Source organism: Podarcis vaucheri (assembly GCF_965113315.1).
Source record: "Podarcis vaucheri genome assembly, chromosome: 10".
Taxonomy (NCBI): Eukaryota; Metazoa; Chordata; class Lepidosauria; order Squamata; family Lacertidae; genus Podarcis; species Podarcis vaucheri.
The window spans coordinates 25573524-25592619 of NC_138748.1; the positions used below are offsets into that span (position 1 = coordinate 25573524).

At 42.1% G+C, this 19096-nt stretch overlaps 1 protein-coding gene and 1 long non-coding RNA gene across 4 annotated transcripts in view; one reads left to right on the top strand and one right to left on the bottom strand.

Annotated features, from left to right (window-relative positions):
* Window positions 1-2547: 2547 nt before the first annotated feature.
* LOC309541738 lies at window positions 2548-7072 on the top strand. The gene is made up of 2 exons (XR_014223861.1): window positions 2548-2640; window positions 4047-7072. It is a non-coding gene; the product is annotated as an uncharacterized lncRNA (long non-coding RNA).
* Window positions 7073-8045: 973 nt separating this feature from the next.
* SCAF11 (SR-related CTD associated factor 11) overlaps window positions 8046-19096 on the bottom strand; it is a 28066-nt gene continuing 17015 nt past the window's right edge. The window contains exons 11-15 of one of the 3 annotated variants that reach the window (XM_082239462.1): window positions 15417-18263; window positions 14136-14479; window positions 11125-11298; window positions 9325-9444; window positions 8046-8769 (exon numbers count right to left, since the gene is read on the bottom strand). In XM_082239462.1, coding sequence (XP_082095588.1) covers window positions 8641-8769; window positions 9325-9444; window positions 11125-11298; window positions 14136-14479; window positions 15417-18263 — 3614 coding nt within the window. In that variant the 3' untranslated portion in view covers window positions 8046-8640. Of the gene's footprint in view, window positions 8770-9324; window positions 9445-11076; window positions 11299-14135; window positions 14480-15416; window positions 18264-19096 lie in introns of all 3 variants that reach the window. The other 2 variants (XM_082239461.1, XM_082239463.1) reach the window with 2 other exon arrangements.

A 19096-nucleotide genomic window follows, 5' to 3' on the forward strand; every position in this document is an offset into this window, starting at 1 on the left:
TTTCACATATTCTGTCATTATTTCACCACTGTAGAAGCAATAATATAGTTTCCTTATTTCATATATCACTGTTTTTTAACCCCATGCCGTTCTGCTGATTTTTCCCTTGCAGGGCTTCAGTTTTAATTAAATGCTTTTCATTGTGACATAATCTAGCATTGCGGTCTTAATATGAAAGATTGGGAATATTGCCAATATCAAAATGCCATTATATATGGTGTGTCCACGCTTGGAATACGGTGTACAGTGCTGGTTGTCTTGTCTCAAAAAGGATATTGTAGAGTTGGAAAATGTACAGAGAAAGGCAACTGAAATTTTCAAGGGGCTGGAGCAACTCCCCTATGAGGAAAGGTTACAGCATATAGGGCTTTTTAGTGTAGGATAAAGACTTAACAATGTATATAGGACAAAAATTTTGGATGATTTTCATTATTTACTCCGATCTTTTTAGAACCATTTCACTATAACACCTTTAGGTGCCTGGCAAAAGCATTCCACTTTAACCAGGCCTTTGGTTGATTGGCATTCAACACCCTTTTAAAATGGGTTGGGGAGGGTGGGAATTATTGGGTTGTTCCTGTTCTTATTTATACTGTGTGTTTTTATATTTTTATATTGGGAGTTTATCTTGTGAACCGCCCTGAAACGTGCAGGTATAGGGCGGAATAATCATAATTTCTTCCAGTGTGCTGTAGTGGTTAAGAGCGGTGGACTCGTAATCTGGTGAACTGGGTTCGTGTCTCCGCTCCTCCACATACAGCTGCTGGGTGACCTTGGGCCAGTCACACTTCTCTGAAGTCTCTCAGCCCCACTCACCTCACAGAGTGTTTGTTGTGAGGGAAGAAGGGAAAGGAGAATGTTAGCCGCTTTGAGACTCCTTAAAGGGAATGAAAGGCGGGATATCAAATCCAAACTCCTCCTCTTCTTCTTCCCTCAGGTTTATTCTCCCCACCCCACCCCAATATCATTGTGGCTGTGCTTTGGACAGCTGGAAATGCTTGGTGCCCAAATTTGAAATGAGCTTAACTTCGCACCCACCCTGGATCTAGCCCTTCTGGGTGCTCAGCTGGGGAACTGTTTTTGCCAACTTCACCTAGTTAGCTGTGCGCTTGCCTGAGAAATCAAAATGAAGCCTCAGTTATTCATGGCCTAATAACTTTCAGACCGGGTTTTGGTTGAGTGTTCCACCTGGGGCTGCCCATGAAAACCCTCCAGACACTTCAGTTGGTCTAGGAATTGGCCGCTGCGTAAGGCCAGTAGAACAAGACAACGTTCGTACTTTATTCAGTTACAAGCATCATATGCTGTCCCATTTATGAGTTCAATTTGGGGCAATTTAAAGTTTTCAAGCCTCAAGGAGCCTTTGAACAGCTACCTCAGGCATAGTTCACCTCCTGTGCTGAGGTGTCTGAGACCTCGGCTGTGGCGCTCAGAAGATTCTGGAACATTCTCCTCATAAATGTGCCCCTGGACCAATTATTCCCTCCTCCCCTCCCAGCAAACAGTAAGACTTTTATTCCAGCATGCTGTTAGTCAAATTAGCGTGTGAACTGTCCACATTTTAATAAATCTGTTTTATTCGTAGTTTAGTGGCCTGCCTCGAGTACCGCTTCTTCGGAAAACTTGCCCAAACCTTATTGTGCTATAAAAATAATATGTTGTTTTCCTCTGATGATTCTTCAGGCGCTCATTACAGGGCTGAAGGAAACATGCAGTGAAAGGCTCCCTGTGTTATTTAGAAACCTAGAAAAGGCATTATAAACTGCCACGAGGAAGCTCCTTGACTACAAGAGCATCCTCACTACCCAAATTCACTCTCCGCAAGTCTGAGGGCAACAAAACAGCCCTCATCCCCGCTTTCCCCCCTCATGAGGTAACAACCATTATTGGTAACACCTAAGAGATCACCTAAGTGTTTCTGACTGCAGGGAGGTTTCTGTGCACATGAAACCAACATATTTGAAGACCTATTTGGAGACCTATTTCAGGTCTAAAGAGGGGGCAGTTGTTGTTAAACTTACATTTAACACTAACTTACTGGCTCACCCTCATTGCATTGAGTTAGAGATGTGTTTGTATGTCTGCACATATAATTAACACCTTTTAAAAACTATATCAAGTTCTTCCCCCTGCTTTCCTCACAAATTCTATTTTTTTCTAAATCACCACAATTTATTCTGTCTCTTCTAAATCGCTAAGTACTGCAGCTCGGCAACTGTATTCCCCCCCCCTTCACAGATTCTCTATTTTTGCACTTACTTTTGTATCTTTCAACTGTAGTTCCTTACCGTTTCTTTCCCAACTTTCAAGAACTGCTGCTACCCGAGCTTCAACACTATTATCCGGAGTTTTCTAACGGCCAGTACCTTATTTCCTTCCCACTCTTCTTTCCCGATATGTGTGATGTTTTGATCTGTGTTCCTCCTCTAATTTTGCTCTCCCTTATTTATATGGCTTTTTAAAGGGGCTTTTCTGCTGCTACGTCAGTCCCTCTCAGCAACTGGAGTGCTTCCTTGTGTGTTCATTGCAGGATCGCGGCTCCTCATGCATGCAGCTTCCACACGATGTTGTTGTTCATCAAAACTCCATGCTGCACTTGCTTCTTATTTAGGGCGCTTCCAGACCCTCAACTGTTTCCAGGTAAGATTCAGTCACATACTGGCAAATGCAGGTTGTGCAGCTACAGTTGGGCGAGAGGTCTTGTGCGACAAACCTCACCTCCTCCCCCCCCCCGCCATAAAAATTGTACTTTCTTGTTTGCTGTGAGACGTAAGTGGAAGATGCATGGGAAATCCTAGGAGTTGAGGAGGGAAACTATTGTGGACTCTGCATGAGGCTGAGTTAAGCAGCTTTCCCTGTAGCCTCAACTCAAAGTTGGTATATACCCTTGCCTCTCTGCAGTACAGCACTTTAGAGTCCTAAAACACTGTCTTTTCTGATGCAGGCAGTTCAATTCCTGTGTGTCAGTATTGCTCAGCTAACCTTCAGGTAGGCCAAAGTTGTGATGTGTTGCCACAATGTAAGGCACACTGTTCTTTTAGCAGAGCATCCAATAACCCGCCACCCACCCAGTAATCTCTCTTATTGGTGAGCACCCTTTTAATTCTATTTCCTAAAGGAGTGGCCCCTGAGCTTTCCCCCTCATGAACCACTTGAAAATTGCCGGGCCGGGGGGGGGGGGGGACTTAATGATTGCTCTGGCTGCCAAAGCCACTGTAATTCCATAGAATTCAAATTGGAATACAAGAAAATACAAATTCAGTGTGATAAGGTGTGTCATCTCCTGTATTCAACCATGAATTCAGTCAGTTTTCAAACCTCTGTTCTAAATAATATGTAATTTTCCTTTTATATCTGTTGAAGTGAATTTAAAAGTGTTACTTGGACATGGCATTATTGTTTTCAAATACAGAGAACAGTGTATTGTACACAAACTTATATCGCAAAGAGCAGTTCGTAACAGCCCAATCAATGCTTAAAATACGTTCCATTTCCTCCAAGTTCCCACTTGTATTTTACTCTTACTGAATAATACATTTTAGATACTTGTCTTACTTTGCAAAGATTGTATATGGCAGGTGGAACTTTATAGAGTATTATTTCTGTCTGAAGTCACACCTCAGCAACTAAATTCCTGAATCTTCAGAAGCGTGCTTAATAAATTATATTTTACTTCAAAGTGTAATGTAAACTGTTATGCTATAACCCAGTGAAGAAAGTAGTGAAGAGAAGGCAAAAGTATATCTAAAGCCTTTTATTGCTTCACATACTTAATTATTCTTAGGATATTTCAAAAGATTAGACAATTTCCACACCATTTTTTTAAGCTCGTTCAACGTGTTTGTGTGTGTGTATATGCTTAGCAGCTGAAAGCCAGCATTATATAAGTGAGGCTATACAACATACAAGTTGTAGAAGCTGAAATAACTTTTCCACAGAAGGCAGCATAAAGACCTGTGCGAACGTATGTTAGGTAGCAGTTTGAATTGGGAAACAACAATAGCAATAAAAAAATTCTCTCCATACACCTATTAATTGCTGTTCAGGTTTAAGCACTTTCAGCTAGAGACAGCCAACAGACTGAGACTTTTTAGCAGCTATGTTACAAAAAGGATCACCCAGCCTGATCACCATGTACTCTGGACTTGAAGAGGACTGATTAGAAAAAAGCTTAAGGATCCACTGGGTGAGAATCCATGGAGATCCCATGATCAGAAACACTCAAAAGAGAAAGGAGTCGAAGATGGATGGGAGTTTAATCTTAAAGGTGAAATATTGAAGCCACAAATGCAGACAATTCCAACAAGAAAGAAAAGTCGGAGGCATCTAAAGAAACCAGTGTAGCTGCATAAAAAGCTTACCGATGAGCTGAGATTTAAGGGCATGTGCAATAAATGGAAGGGAAAATTACAAAGGAACAGTATACAATTGCTCAACACCTACTTTGCCTCTGTCTTCACCCAAAAGAAAAGTGATGCCCAACCTGGTCATAACAGAATAAATGATCTAAGGAGGCAGCTCCAGCCCAAGATAGGAAAAGAGGTAGTAAGGGAACACCTAGCTACTTTAAATGAACTCAAATCTCCAGGGCATGAGGAGCTGCCCCTAAGTTTGCAGGTGTAGTATCAGAGCCTCTGTCTATATTTGACCATGCAGACTGGAGGCAGTCAAACATTGTCTGCATATTCGAAAAGCAGGGAAAAGATGACTACCAAATGGTCAACTTGACATTGATACCAGGAAAGTGTTGGGAAATACCAACACAGGTTAAAAAGAGCCAGACTCCTTCCACTTAGTCAAAAGAATTTATTAGAAAATATTCTGAACTACATAAAACTCTTTAGAATATTGTTTCAGTAGACTTTTATTCCAGCCTTATGCTACAGACATCACACAGCCTGGACTTAAATCAGCCACTGTGCTCCCGATTTATTTTTTTATTTTTGTAAAAAAGAAAAAGACATATTTAAGCCACATGCACACGGAAAGACTGGATGGAGTGCTCAGTGCACCTGCCGCTCCCCCTTAATACAATTTTATGATGTTCTAATCTTACCAATTTTCTCACAGTAATTTCAGTCCACTGAGTTTCCTTCTGCATTATTGAAACTCTTGAAAAATGACAACACCAAGAGATTAACAAGATATCAGTCAGCAGCTACAGGCCTACAGAACTCTCTCTTGAAGGCTGACCCTATGCATCTCCACTCAAGCTCTTTCTGAATTAGTTCAATAGGCCTTACTCCCCTGTAAGTGTGTGTAGGATTGCAGCCTTAATGTAACAAAGAAATGCCCGTGTATCTAAGAGCACGTTTTCTCAAGTGTCTTCAGATGAAAGCAAGCCCAGCTGATTTGTCCAGAGCAAGAGAATCAGCAGGCCCATTCCAGTTTTGCATGCGCTTCACACCAGTGGGTAAGTAGCACTTCATTTCAGCATCGGCACACCAGTCACTGGTGGGTGGGTGAGGCCATATGCAGTCAGTTTGCCTGCAGTCAACCAAGTGACTGGCATCATAAATGCTTAGAGCACTAACACAACAATCAGAGCTATGGTTCCAGTTGCTCATCCAGTCACGAGATACACTCTGAAGCCACACAACACCCATCTGCACATACAGTGCCTAATCCAACTGATGAGTACTTTCTTAGAATCACATAGATGTTGGATTGGGTCATCTAGTCCAATCCCATTCTGATCTTGTGGGATCAGAATACCTATATAGGTGATGCTTGGCATTTTTGAACACATAATTTAAAGGCCTGCATATCTTGAGATAAGGGACGCGGGTGGCGCTGTGGGTAAAACCTCAGCGCCTAGGACTTGCCGATCGCATGGTCGGCGGTTCGAATCCCCGCGGCGGGGTGCGCTCCCGTCGTTCGGTCCTAGCCAACCTAGCAGTTCGAAAGCACCCCCAGGTGCAAGTAGATAAATAGGGACTGCTTACCAGCGGGAAGGTAAACGGCGTTCCATGTGCTGCGCTGGCTCGCCAGATGCAGCTTGTCACGCTGGCCACGTGACCCAGAAGTGTCTGCGGACAGCGCTGGCTCCCGGCCTATAGAGTGAGATGAGCGCACAACCCTAGAGTCTGTCAAGACTGGCCCGTACGGGCAGGGGTACCTTTACCTTTATATCTTGAGATGCCGTTTTTAAATATTGGTGTAAACCAAGGCAGGAGAACTTGTGACTCTCCAGATATTGGACGACAACTCCCGTTCGGCCCAGGCAGCATGGCCAATGCTAAGGGGCAATGGGACTTGTAGTCCAACAATCTGTGAAGGGCCACAGGTTCATCAGCCCTGACGTAGATGGAGGCTGAACACTAGTCAATATTCTTCATTGGGACTGGAAATAACAGTAAATACAGGGTTCGCCGTAACTCTGCCTCTGTTGTGCTACCAGGAGTATTAGAACAGAAATAGTAAACAAATTCCCTAAGTATGTGGAAGGTGTATCAAACCTTCATGCCATGAAGTTACTCTTAAGAAAAACAGTTCCTGAGAGAACGATATGGCTCAGTGCAGGTAACATCGTGCAGTCTCTCTACCATTGTTAAAGCTGGCAATGCCTCAGGCTCTGACTTTCCCTCCTTCCTAACCCTCCTCCTTCTTCCCAGCAACTAACTCTGGCTATTGTTATCTCTACACCAAGTTAGCTAGCCATGGTTAGGAGGAGGTTTCAAATCTCTGGTTGGAAGCAAATCACATTTAGCAATGTATTTGGTGCATACCAAATGGAACCTCATTAGCTCTGCAAAATGGGAAGCCTTCAAGTCTGAAGGGGGAAAGAGGTGGAGAGAAGTGAAAGTTGAGCTCAACCAATATCAGGCAACGTTACATTTGCACCAGGCCGGTATACAGCAGAGAGATATGCACTCCCACCCCATCTTCAATAATTGAGAGAATGTAGTAAGCATAAATACATACGGTGTGATTACATAAATGGTAGGGTACAATTTGCTACAGGAGATGATTTTTTCTCCTCCAAAAAGTGCTAGCCAGTCTGGGCTGAAAGATCACTGGAATATCTACTAGTCTAACACAAACTCTACAGCATAGTGTTTGACTGTTTTTTTTTTAAAAAGGAAGGGGAAATATTCACACTAAAAAGATTCCACAAGATAAATATTATCTTTAGTTACACACAAAATACAGGCAAACAAGTCCTTGTCTGAAAAATAAAGTGAACTAGCTCTTTACACAGCTGTGCTCCATATTTCTTTCACACTCAGCCCTGGGTTTTCCTTAGTTTGCCACCAGTGGGAAGGCTCTCAGGAACACATGGCTAAATGGTTTGAATCATCAGCTGTGTGCCACATGTACACACCACAGCCGCTAGCATGAAACCCTGGGAGGATTAACTACACTATAATAGCACTTTGCTTCAAAGCATTCTTAAACCAAGGCCCCTTTAGTTTCCTTAACTCTTCATTTCTGCTGAAGGAGCCAGTGGTAACTTCTCTACACTTTGGAAAAATCAATGCCAAGCCCAACCAAGCCATTTCAGGTAGAAGTGCATTATGCTTACTAATGCCCTATCTAGCAATTGCACTACCTTCACCACCATGCATTGTGTAACACTTTAAAGATCAACTCAAATAAAAGACTAGGCCTCATGCAGTATACTAGTGGGAGGTCAGAATGGAAAGAGCATGGCAAACTATTATGCAGCCTTCGTCATGACACAATTTTTGTTATATTTGGCTTTTACTTCTCATGCCTACTACAAGCAGCTGCTTACAGTAGACCAAAACTGACAGTGGTATGCCACAGGTAGTGTTGGCTAAGGCTATTGGTTACATAATCCACCTCTAATAACAAGCAGAACGTTTTTCCTCAAGGTGATGGGAGATAAAAAGACAAAATGAATTTAGGCAGTTAGGGCCCATATACAAAAATCAAGCACAGAATATCTTTTAAACTCACAGGAGGACTCAAAGGTCATTTCCCAAAACTAGTTTGAGGATGAAGCAGTGGTTTTGGTTGCCTGCACCATGCCTTTTAGAACTTTTATTTCATCTAACAACTCAAAACAAGAACTAAAAAGCCACAAAACAACAAGCAGCATAGCCTTTATTTGGTGTTACAATAGGAAAATGATGCCCAAATTTCTGGGCAACAAATTTTACTTCTGTAGATTTTTTTGTGAGTTGTTCCATTCACAAAGAGTGTGCTTTTTAAACACACATTTTGAGCCTGTAAATCAAGGCAAAACACTTTATTTAATTGGAATTGAAAGGGGGGGCACTGGCAGGAGGATTAAAGAAAAATCTGCCTTGATTTTTTCCCCTGACTGATTTACATATATTGTACATATCTGTCCAAGTCACTGTATTTTGACAAACATCTGTGTTTATACACTACTGTTTGAACCAAAATGCTGTACATGTGGCATTCAACACAATTGTATATTACTAATAAGAGGGGCACTCTCCTTTATTCCTTTTAGTTTCTCTTTACATATCCTTTCCAAAAAGGATAAAGAAGTTGCAGCATTGATCTATATTTATTTATAACAAAACATTATACACTATATCGAAAAATAATTTTATCAAAATCATATTTCAACCCACTATTTTTAGTTAATAGTCCATGTCAAAATTGCACTTTGCAGACATCTCGATGGCATATTCCAGCCTGCGCTCATTTCCTTTCCGCAAAAGCTGCCTCGTCTGGATTTTTCTTCCGCGAATGTTTGTATTTGTCCACATAAGCTTTTACCAAATTAGCCACTTTTGCAGAATTAACTTCCCCACTCTTGCTATGACAGACCTACATGAAAATAGAACACACAACCATTAAGTTAACCGGCACCAACCATACCACTTAATATCACACCAAAAGCAAATAATTACTGGGACATACAATCTCAATAAACTACCCTTGTAAGGCGTATCTGGTGGGGAGTAAGCTTCATCATGCCTTTCTAGTTTCCCAGAGGAGAAGGAAAATATCCCCAACTCCACCCTGACTGCTAATGGCCATCAGTTAAGCAAGAACATTTTTTTATGTTCTAAAAGCACGCTGGCAATAAAGGTTTCAGTTGGGGCGGGGGGGGGGCACTACAAGCTGAATAAAATATTGAGTCCGCACTCTCTCCATAGCCTATTATCATGTTCACTAAGAATTGTTCAAGATTGCACAACAAGACTAGCTTAAATTATAACTACTTATTTCATCTCCGTTAACAAACCCCTGTGTGAACTATTCTCCAGAGCAATAAGCCTGTCACTTGGCCTCACCTTTGCCTCCTCTGTTCAACAGGTTTCAAGGTTAGAAGAATGCAGACTGCTAAATGCTGCCTGGTATTAATAGTGTATCACTTACTTTATCTACAGCTTTTCTCACAATTTCTTTATATTCTTCTTTAGTAATATCTTTATTTTGATAGAAAGGCTTAATAGCCAGCTTCACTTCTTGCGCAGCTCTTTCTTGAATTTGCAGTTTCTAGAAAAATTAGGATAAAGAGTGTTACACTTAGGAAAAAGGCACACAACCAGCATTTTTTAAATAACCGTGTAAGATGAAGAACAGTTCTGGAGAACGGGAAAGCTTGCCCCAATTTTGTGATACTTTGGTTGGTCCCAAAAACTATTGCTCAACTAAGGATTTTAGGGTTTCTTTGTTTTTTAAAGGACCAACATGGCTACTTTTGCTTTTAAGATGTGTACCAATGCAAACATACCATTGCAACCTCTAGTTTTAATCATCTAAGGATTATCAGACAGGCAAGTTCAATAAAGCATTGCTAGCGGTCTACAAGGCTTGTAAACAGCCACCAAAAAACAGCTGCTTTTAAGCAACCAGGCAAGGAACCTTTCACAACATTTGGATCTTCCGTTCCTCTTTTAATCAAAAAATAACTAGCCCTTGTATGGATTGGGTAGTATAGATGTGAAGGCCAGGAAAAAGAAAGCCCAATGGAAAACTTTTCGCTATGGGGGAACTCTGAGAAAGCTTTAAATATTGTTCAAAGATTTTATTTTTTGACTTGAGAAAGTCTACAACAATCAAATCCAAGAGGCACTTCTGCACCTAGAGGGTGCTACCACCTTTCTGAGAGGAGTATTCAAGACCTTGTTGCTTGTGAATTGTTGCTTGCCTTCTTCTGGTCACCTGTGGTCTAGAATGGAGATACCAGAAGCATCCAGATTCACCTGTCCTTTTGATCTGGTGCCTCCTTTGTGGTCAATCTTTTCACCTCTCCCTTGAAACAGTCTACTTTAATTGCAACTGAAAAACAAGCAAGTTGCTGCCCTGCCTTGATGAGGAATACAAAGGTCAGAAGCAAAAGCCTCACAGAAATAATCTGGTTGAGAAGAGAACTTTAATCAAGACCAACAGAAGGAAGTGGACTACAACTGGGTATGTTTGCAGTTTTGTTTGTACAAAACTGAGGTGTTTATAGTTTTAAATTTCATAGATATATGAAATAAGTAAGATATATATATATATATATATATATATATATATATATATATATATAAAATTGTCCAGTAGCACCTTAGAGACCAGCTACATTAGTCCTTGGTACGAGCTTTCGTGTCTGTATATAGTATCTGAAGAAGTGTGCATGCACACGAAAGCTCATACCAAGAACAAACTTAGTTGGTCCCTAAGGTGATACTGGACATTTTTTTGATTTAAAAAATATATTTCTACTGCGTCAGACCAACACGGCTACCTATCTGAATCTAGAACCAAATAAGACAGTATTATATTTCAAGTTTCAAAGAAATCTGTTTTATGTTGTTAAAACAGTAAACAAGTTCAGGTTTGACTATTGTATATATACTGCTCCCACCCTTTGCATCCCCCCCCTTCAAATTGGTAAGTTTTCCCACGGCTTCAACATTTCCAAATATTTGACATCTCTAATGAGGTGGAATGAATTTATTTGCAAGGTCAGTCTATAATTCCCCCCCCAGAAGTAACCTTATGATTTCTTAGGAAGCTAAAAAGATGATATAAATGGAAGGTGAAAGATGACATCCTCTCCATTTCCTTAGGGTAAATAATTATTTCTCTCCAATTTTAGCATTGCAGAATTATGCACGTTGCTCTTGGCTTTGAACTTGCCTGGTCTTTCTTCGAGCTATCTGCGCTGGCTTCCACCGTTACACTTACTTTGCTTTCAGCCAATTTTACAGCGGCATTAGAGGATTTGATGTTACTTGACGATGTTGCATTACCAGAACTTGGTCCCTGAACCGTTTCCACACTTCCCAGAGCAGCTGCTGTTGGAGCAGGCAAGAGGGTTGTACTCATGTTGTTGGCAACATGGGAAGTACTAGGAATAGCCTGTTTTAAAAAGTTACCAGAAGTTAATATGTTAACTAGTTGCATCCAACGTTCCTGCTCTGAACCTTTAGTTCTTGGGTGTTTCTAACATTTCTGAGAGATAGTCAATAGCTGGAAAGAGATCGTTCAGCTCAGCTGAGGCTAGCCTTAACTACAGAATCCATCCTATTTGTGACACTGACCATTTCCCCTTTCTCTGCAACCCAATAGTCTTAGTAACATGGCAATTTGTGTGAAAATGCAGGCTAAGGGGTTTTTCTGCAGACTGGAAAGGGGGGAAAACAACAGTCTGCGGACAGAGAGACTGAACTCCTGTGCATCATGTAAGAAGGAAACCTATACATTTGCCAGCTAGGATAGAAGCCAAAGCCCAGGACAGGTGTAAAGACAGAAGGAACCAGTGAGAAGGCAGCCTCTCAGTGATCTACTGACAGCTGGGTGGAGGGCCCATGAAACCACCACAGCAATCCACAGAAGAATAGGCGGCCATAAACCTAGGAATGCAAACTTTCCTTCCGCCCGTAATAGATTGAAGCCTTTCATTCCGGCTTTGCACTTGGATCAGGCATTTGTGATAAAAGATATGAACGCTGCCCAACTATTATATGGAGCAAGCAGTGCACAAGAAGTGTAAGCACTTGAGTCTGCTTCCTTCAGTAGCAGTTACCATATTTTTCGCCCTATAGGACACACTTTTTCCCCTCCAAAAATGAAGGGGAAATCTGGGTGCGTCCTATGGGGCGAATGCAGGCTTTCGCTGAAGACTGGAGAGCGAGAGGCGTCGGTGTGCAGCGACCCCTCTCGCTCTCCAGGCTTCAGGAAGCTATCCGCAAGCCTTGGGAGCCCTGCAAGCAAGCTCCGGGAGCGATGGCGAGGGTGCGCAACCTCGCCATCACTCCCAGACCACCAGCCCCAAGGCTAAAAATGAAGCCAGGACGGCTAGCGGGATCCATCCCGCTCGCTGTCACGGCTTCTTTGCTCTTTGGGGCTCGGGGGGAAATAACTTTTTTCCCCTTTATTCCCCCCCAAAAAAAAAAAATAAGTGCGCCCTATAGGGCGAAAAATATGGTATTTGCAATCCTGCTCTGGTTCACTTCAGACACCATGCTTGGGGAATGGCGATGGAAGAATGAGAAAGCGTCCAGGACAGAAGCAGGGGGAGCAGATTCCAAAAGTAGCCAATTACAGCAGCAAGCATTTCACAAGGTGCTATCTGTTGAGCAAATGCAGAGGCCCGAATAGGTACTTGTAATTCAACAGAGATTTGGCAACCGAGCAAGATCTTGAAGAAAGCTCCCCTCCCAGGCATATTGCTTTATATTCAGGAATGGCTAATCTGTGTTCCTGGACTACAACTCCCATCTTCCCTGACCATTGGCCTTGCTAGCTGGGGTTGATGCCTCCATCATCTCAAGGGATACGGGTTCCCCATTCTCCTGCTTCATATCATCCAAAGACAGACTATTCATCCACCATGAAAAAAGAACAAACAGTGGACTTCACATGAATGTTTTCTTCAGTTGTGGAAGGAAGTCTAACCCACCCTAGTCTCACAAGGATATGGAGAATTGCAACAGGTTTAGATGTGGAGTGCAGGCTGGGCAACTCTTCTGTGTTCTCTTGAGTCAGGGCTTCCCAATGAGGTCCCTCTTCACCCCGACCCCACAATTCCCTCTTCATTAATACATTGTTTCAGTGTTGGTTTTGTTTCAATTTGATTGAGCTTTCTGGAATTGAACCCGATTAACATTCTGATTGTAATGCGAAAGACACCCCACCCAAGCCAGGAATATTAGCTTAAAGCAGACCTCTTCAAAGTAATGACAAATTGATCACCCCACAAAGAATGACCAATATTCTCATGTTCCTTTTTATAAGTAGGGTATATCAAATGAGATGTAAATGAATTTAACAATGAAGATTATCACTTCCATATAAAGACACAAACAAAAATGTATTTCTTGGAACAGGACTTGAGTGAACGCACACATATGGGATTGGTTTTTATCCTGCACTCGGATTTTAGTCTTTTGTGAACAATTTCTGTTGCTGTCCTCCCCCTGCTCCTCAAACCATCTGCGTATGAATTTACTGCCAATGATTTTTTTCCACTATGGGGAAACAGATTCACCAGACTACATACAAGCTTTTTAAAAATAATATGAACTAGGCCAAATTCATACATTATCACTGTTGCAAAGTCACTGTATCCACACTGCTGGGGACTCTGCTCTGAAGCAGCGATGTCTGTAACCAGCAACCAGGTGGGTTGGGCAGATTACCAAGGTTTTATGTTTCCACAGCAGGGCAGGCACCTAACCTGGGAGCAGTTCTTGCTCATGTGGAAACTCATAAACTATCACCCTATCCCGCTACAGATGCGTATCACATGGCATGACAGCCACACAACAGTATGCACGAACAGGGCCAAAAACTGAAGCTCCTCTTCCTCCTCTCTTCCTTTTGTATAAATAATGTGTAAAGCAATACTTTCCGCATTAGAATGACGGAAGAGAAATGTTAACTAACAAAGGATAAGTGTTAACTGGGGATATTTTATGGCTTAAGGTGAGGGCCATCCTGAACAATTGTGGATGGTGTACAGGGTGAAAGAGGGGGCAGGTTATTTTCCTTCCATGGACTTCCTAAAGAACGATTCAAGCCAATTTCCCCCCCTGCCCAATGGACTTCCAAGTCAATCTAATTGCAGCATTGAATTGTTTAAAGAAAACGTCCAGCCAAATGCATAATATTTACATAAAACAAGAACTGAACCCTATTCCAAAAGTCAGTTTTAAAACTACATTTATTTATTTTTTTACAACCAAAGGATATACCTGCAACGGCTTTCCATCCAGTTGGGAAGCAACATAGTTAACTTGCTGGGATGGTGGTGGAGGTGGTGGTGGTGGAGGTGGTCCCTGAGACACATTGGCTGAAGCTGCTACCTGCACAAGAGGCACTCCTGTATGAAGATGCATGGGCACCGGTGGAGGAAGGCTAAATGGATTGTGCTGAATGTTCACAATAGGACCAGGGACGCTCATTGGATATGGGAAGATATTCATTGACTGATGTTGTGTATTTACGGGTGTCATTACATTCATCTGTGGCTGCAGCACGTTTATGGGTAGTTGAGAACTTTCGCCTTGTTGGCTGGCTTGGTCTTTGAAGTTTGGATCTAGCAGACGGGGGAAAGACATTTTGAAAACATGTAGTTCCATAAAGCATTACAAAAAACAGAGCACAGTGGAGGGCATGCAGTCAATACATGGTATCTAATATCATCTTAAATCTGGAACCCAGATTTCTCTCTCTCTGTCTCCCCAAAAAGAGCACACGTGGTAGTATGGTCTTGTTATTTTATATGCTCTTGTTTTGCTGTCTCTGCAATGTAGGCTAAAATATGGGACTACAGAGTTGAATGGATCTAAGTCCAATGCCACCTAGAATACTGTTCCAGAAGCTCTCTAGCCCTCTAGAGCAGTTTTCAGGAAAAGAAAGCAAAGGAGGCTGAAGGGAAGGTCAATCAGTGAAAAATCGTCTCTCACTGATTTTCAGGAGCATCCTTTTGATGAGTGGAACAGCACTCTCGAGATATTAGGATCCAATCCATTGTTTACTTTGCTAAACAGTTATGGAGGGATATCTGGTATGCCAAATACAATCCTCATAGACATTCACTTAACATACGATAAAGGGTACTCTTAAAAGTATTATTTTGTGCGCCACATAAATACTTTTCCACAGAGCTGTACTGAGCGGATACATTCTAGCTACATTATTATCCACTGTACAGCACAAATAGTTATAATATTTTACCAGAAATTTTTAAATAGATGTACTGAAGCTTTAAGGGCACCAAAAAAAACCAAACTTTTACTCAACATTAAATGAGAAGCATGTGTGCTATAGTGGATGAACAGGAAAGTGGAACATACCCCATTTTGAAGGCTTTGAGCAAGGCTGTGATTATTTAAGTTGGGACGGTTGCACAGAAGCTAAAGTTAACCATCCCCTGTCTAGCATTCTTAGAATTCTTTTTTTTAAAGGAGGGACTGTCTGCCCGCTCTATCCCAAACCAGTGATTTATGCGTTGATAGGGGGAAAATAAATACCTTGCTCAGGTGCTACTTCTTCTGGCTTTGTCCACGCAGACTGTGGGCTTGACGAATTTCTTCCTCTTCTGGAATAATAATTCTGTACGTCTGCTGGTAAAGTCTTCCTCACAGCCCAGCTTGATGCAGAAGTCCACCCAGACCTATCAGCAGGTGTATCGAAAGAGAAGTCTTGCTCCATCTTACGTTTGTATGGTTGGTGCTCTGGAAACCTTGAACTTTCAATTCCGGAACTATTTGCATTCCCCGAGTGTGGCTTCTTAGTTTGCCAGCGGTTTTCACTCTGGTCTCCATACGTAAAGCCGCCTCTGCCACGGCCACCTCTGCCACGGCCACCTCTGCTGCGATTTGAATTCCAACCTGATCCAAAGCTTCTGTTCCATGGAGGCCCTGAATCATTTTGCCTATTTTCATCCCATGGTTGACTTTTAAAATTGTCCCTCTCTCTGTTCCTTGTTTCGGGAACAGAATTTATCCTTTCCATAACCCAGTCTGGATAATCTTTCCTATACTGGTCAGAATAAGATTGCTTGTCAGCATCTTTGCTTGAACTGTCCCTCTCTCTTTTCATGCCCTCTGTCTGCTTCTCTTGCTCATTTCTTTTATATCTGTCATTTCCTCTGGGACTTCTCCAGCTATCATTTGTCCACCGTTCTTTCCACCTGGGAGGTGAATAGCCATCCCTCTCATTTCTAGGGAATGAAGGGCCTTTGCTTCTTGTCCTCGATCTTGACCTAGATCGAGACCTTGATCGTGATTGTGAATATCTCCTCCTACTCTTATCTCTTTCATGATCTCTTCTTTGCCCATCTTTTTCACTATCTCTATCCCTACTCTGAGATCGGCATTTGTGCCTTGGAGAGGATTCCTTAGCTCGTGTCCGAGAAGATTGCCTTCCTTCCCTGAGAGAATCCCTTTTTGGAGAAGACGACGGCGACCTCTTCCCTTCTCTCGTAAGATCCCTCTTTGGAGACTGGGACATAGATCTTTTCCCTTCCTTCAGAGTTTCTCTTTTAGGAGAACAGGATGGGGATCTCTTCTCTTCTCTTGGAGGATCTCGTTTCGGAGACTGTGATAGAGATCTTCGCCCTTCTTTGGAAACATCCCTTTTAGGAGATCGAGACATCCTGCTTTCAGCCACAATCTCCCTCTTGGGAGATGGAGACTGAGATCTTTTCCCCTCTCTTTTGGCTGGTGACCAAGTTGTTGATGGAGAATGAAATCTTGATCTTCTAGTCCTAGTCTTTTTATCTTTTTTAAGTTCTGCGGAGCATTCTGTTTCTTCTTTCTTGTTAGAAGAGCTCGAAAGGGATACTGAGTTTTCAGTTTCATGGGGAAAGGAGCTTGCCTCTTGCTCTACACTACCACTCATTAGTGGCTGGTCTATCCGAGATTCATTCTGGTCACTGCTAAATGAGTCACACTCCATAGCTACTATCTCATTATTGTCTTCGCTAAAATGTTTAAGGTCTTCCAACTTAGGTGATGAACTGGTTCTAGAATCTCCTCTAGTCTCTTCTAAAACCTGATTGAATGTATTCTCTGAAGAAATTGTAATTAATAAATCATTATCTTTTTCATTCTCTGTGGGTACACAGACTTCTTTTTCTACAGTGTCCATACCTTCCATTTCCAATGGCACTGGAAGCTGCTGTAATGTGCTTGTGGTATTTTCCAACGGCTCCTTGACTACTGCCTCAAATCCTATTTCTTCTGGTGATTTATCCTCAGAAGAATGAGGAACTAATGTCTTCTCGGGCATTTCCTTTTCATGCCTTTCCAACATCTCATCTACTATTGCTACAGATTCTGACTCACCAAACAATTCATTTCTTGGACTAGGCACAGGCTCATCTGCTACAGACAAAGGTTCAAGGTCTCCCAGGAATTCATTTCTAGGATCAGGCGCTGGCTCATCTTCTATTGCCACAGATTCGGTTGCACCTAGCAACTCATTTTCAGGATCAGCCAACATATCATCTGATATTGCCACACTTTCGACTTTCTCCAGGATTTCATTCCCGGGACTGTCCAAAGGCTGATCTGCTGTTGCCATGGGTTCCAATTTCTCCGGCAATTCATTCATAGGACTGCCTAATTCCTGAGGCTCATGACTAAGTGCTCCTGTATCATTGCAGGTATCTTCTCTAGAAGCACTATAAATTTTATCTACTTCTTCAGCAGCAGGACATCCATTATTTTCAAACTCAGTGTCTTCCTTTACTTCACATTTTTCAGTGTCTCCCTCTAGGGTGAGCAAAGGAGGATCCTGAACACAGGAACCAGTGTCTAAAGTAGCCTGCCCTTCACCAGCATCTCCTGTAGGATCTTCCTGACATGTCACACAGTCCTCGGAATTTTCCAAGCCATTAGCAGACTCTGTTTCTACATCATTTTTGTGACTCAGGTCAGTGGCAGTATTTTCACTGTCTGATAGATTGCTTTTATCTAGTACTGTTGTTACATCTGTCTCAGATTCATCGTCTAATAGGTCACTAGATGGTTTTCCATAACGTCCAGAACTTCTGAGCTTCTTTTTAACCACAGGTTCCTTCTGCTTAGCTCCTCTTTTAGCCTTCCGCTTTGGAGGTAGTTTCTCAGATTCTGCAGTAGCAGCATTCATAAATGAGCTACCATCGCCACTGGCCTCACATCCGGAGTTGCTGGATTTTGGTGAACTCTGAGACTGACTTGAGGTTTCAGTTTTAGCATTCCGGGCAGATCTTCTTCTAGGTGTAGTATCTGAAACCTTCCTTCTTGTTCCTCTTGTGCCAGCTGCACCAGAAGTTTGTTTTTTCTCTTCTCCTTCCTGGACATATGTAACAACATGCCCCTTTTCTGAAGACTCTAATATATATATATTAAAGGAAGAGGAGGAAAGAATGTTTAATGTACTGAGGTAAGGTGAATGCAAACATTACTCAATTTTAGAAATGTCCACATTTAATTCAGTATTTGCCTCTTTGGCTAGGCTTTTTCTTTATTCTGGGGCTACTGCCATTTCATCAAGAATCAATTTGCCTGTTATGTCTTATTTTATAGTTTATTCTTTCAAATAAATTAACTCAGATCAAATTTCTAAATTAGCCTACTTTATATACAAAGCACCAAGAACACTGGCTTGGCTGCTGCTCACTATCTGAGCAATCTTCACACATGAATCACTCCAAGCTTGCAGTTTGTCCATACCTGTACATCCATGCATTGGCAAAGACCCATCTGCTATGTGATCGCTACAGCTAAGCCTATGCCAACATGTGCATGGCAGGAGCTGGAGCCAGCAGCATTGCCCCTGGTATTAATGTGCTTCAGGTGTGAAGGGGTCTCTACTCCCTTAGAAATCTATTCTCCCTTTTTGCCCTTGTATCCTCACCCCAAATGCTCACTGTCCCATTTCTGCCCCATTCTTTAAAGCCTAAAATAAAATGGGCTTCTTCTATGAAGCCATTAACTCTCAGGTCCCCACCCTTAAATAGAATGAAGCTCAAATGTGTGCAGAATCATTCATCAATTTGCGTCATCCCTAAATCCTATATTCCTATTCTGGTTCATAGAATCACTATAAACAGGCAGAAGTGGGATAGACTGAGGAACACTGTACAGACACACTACCTCAAAAGAACTTATGATTCCTCAAAATAACTTATCTCCTTTCTTTCTGTGTGCACATATGTGCAACG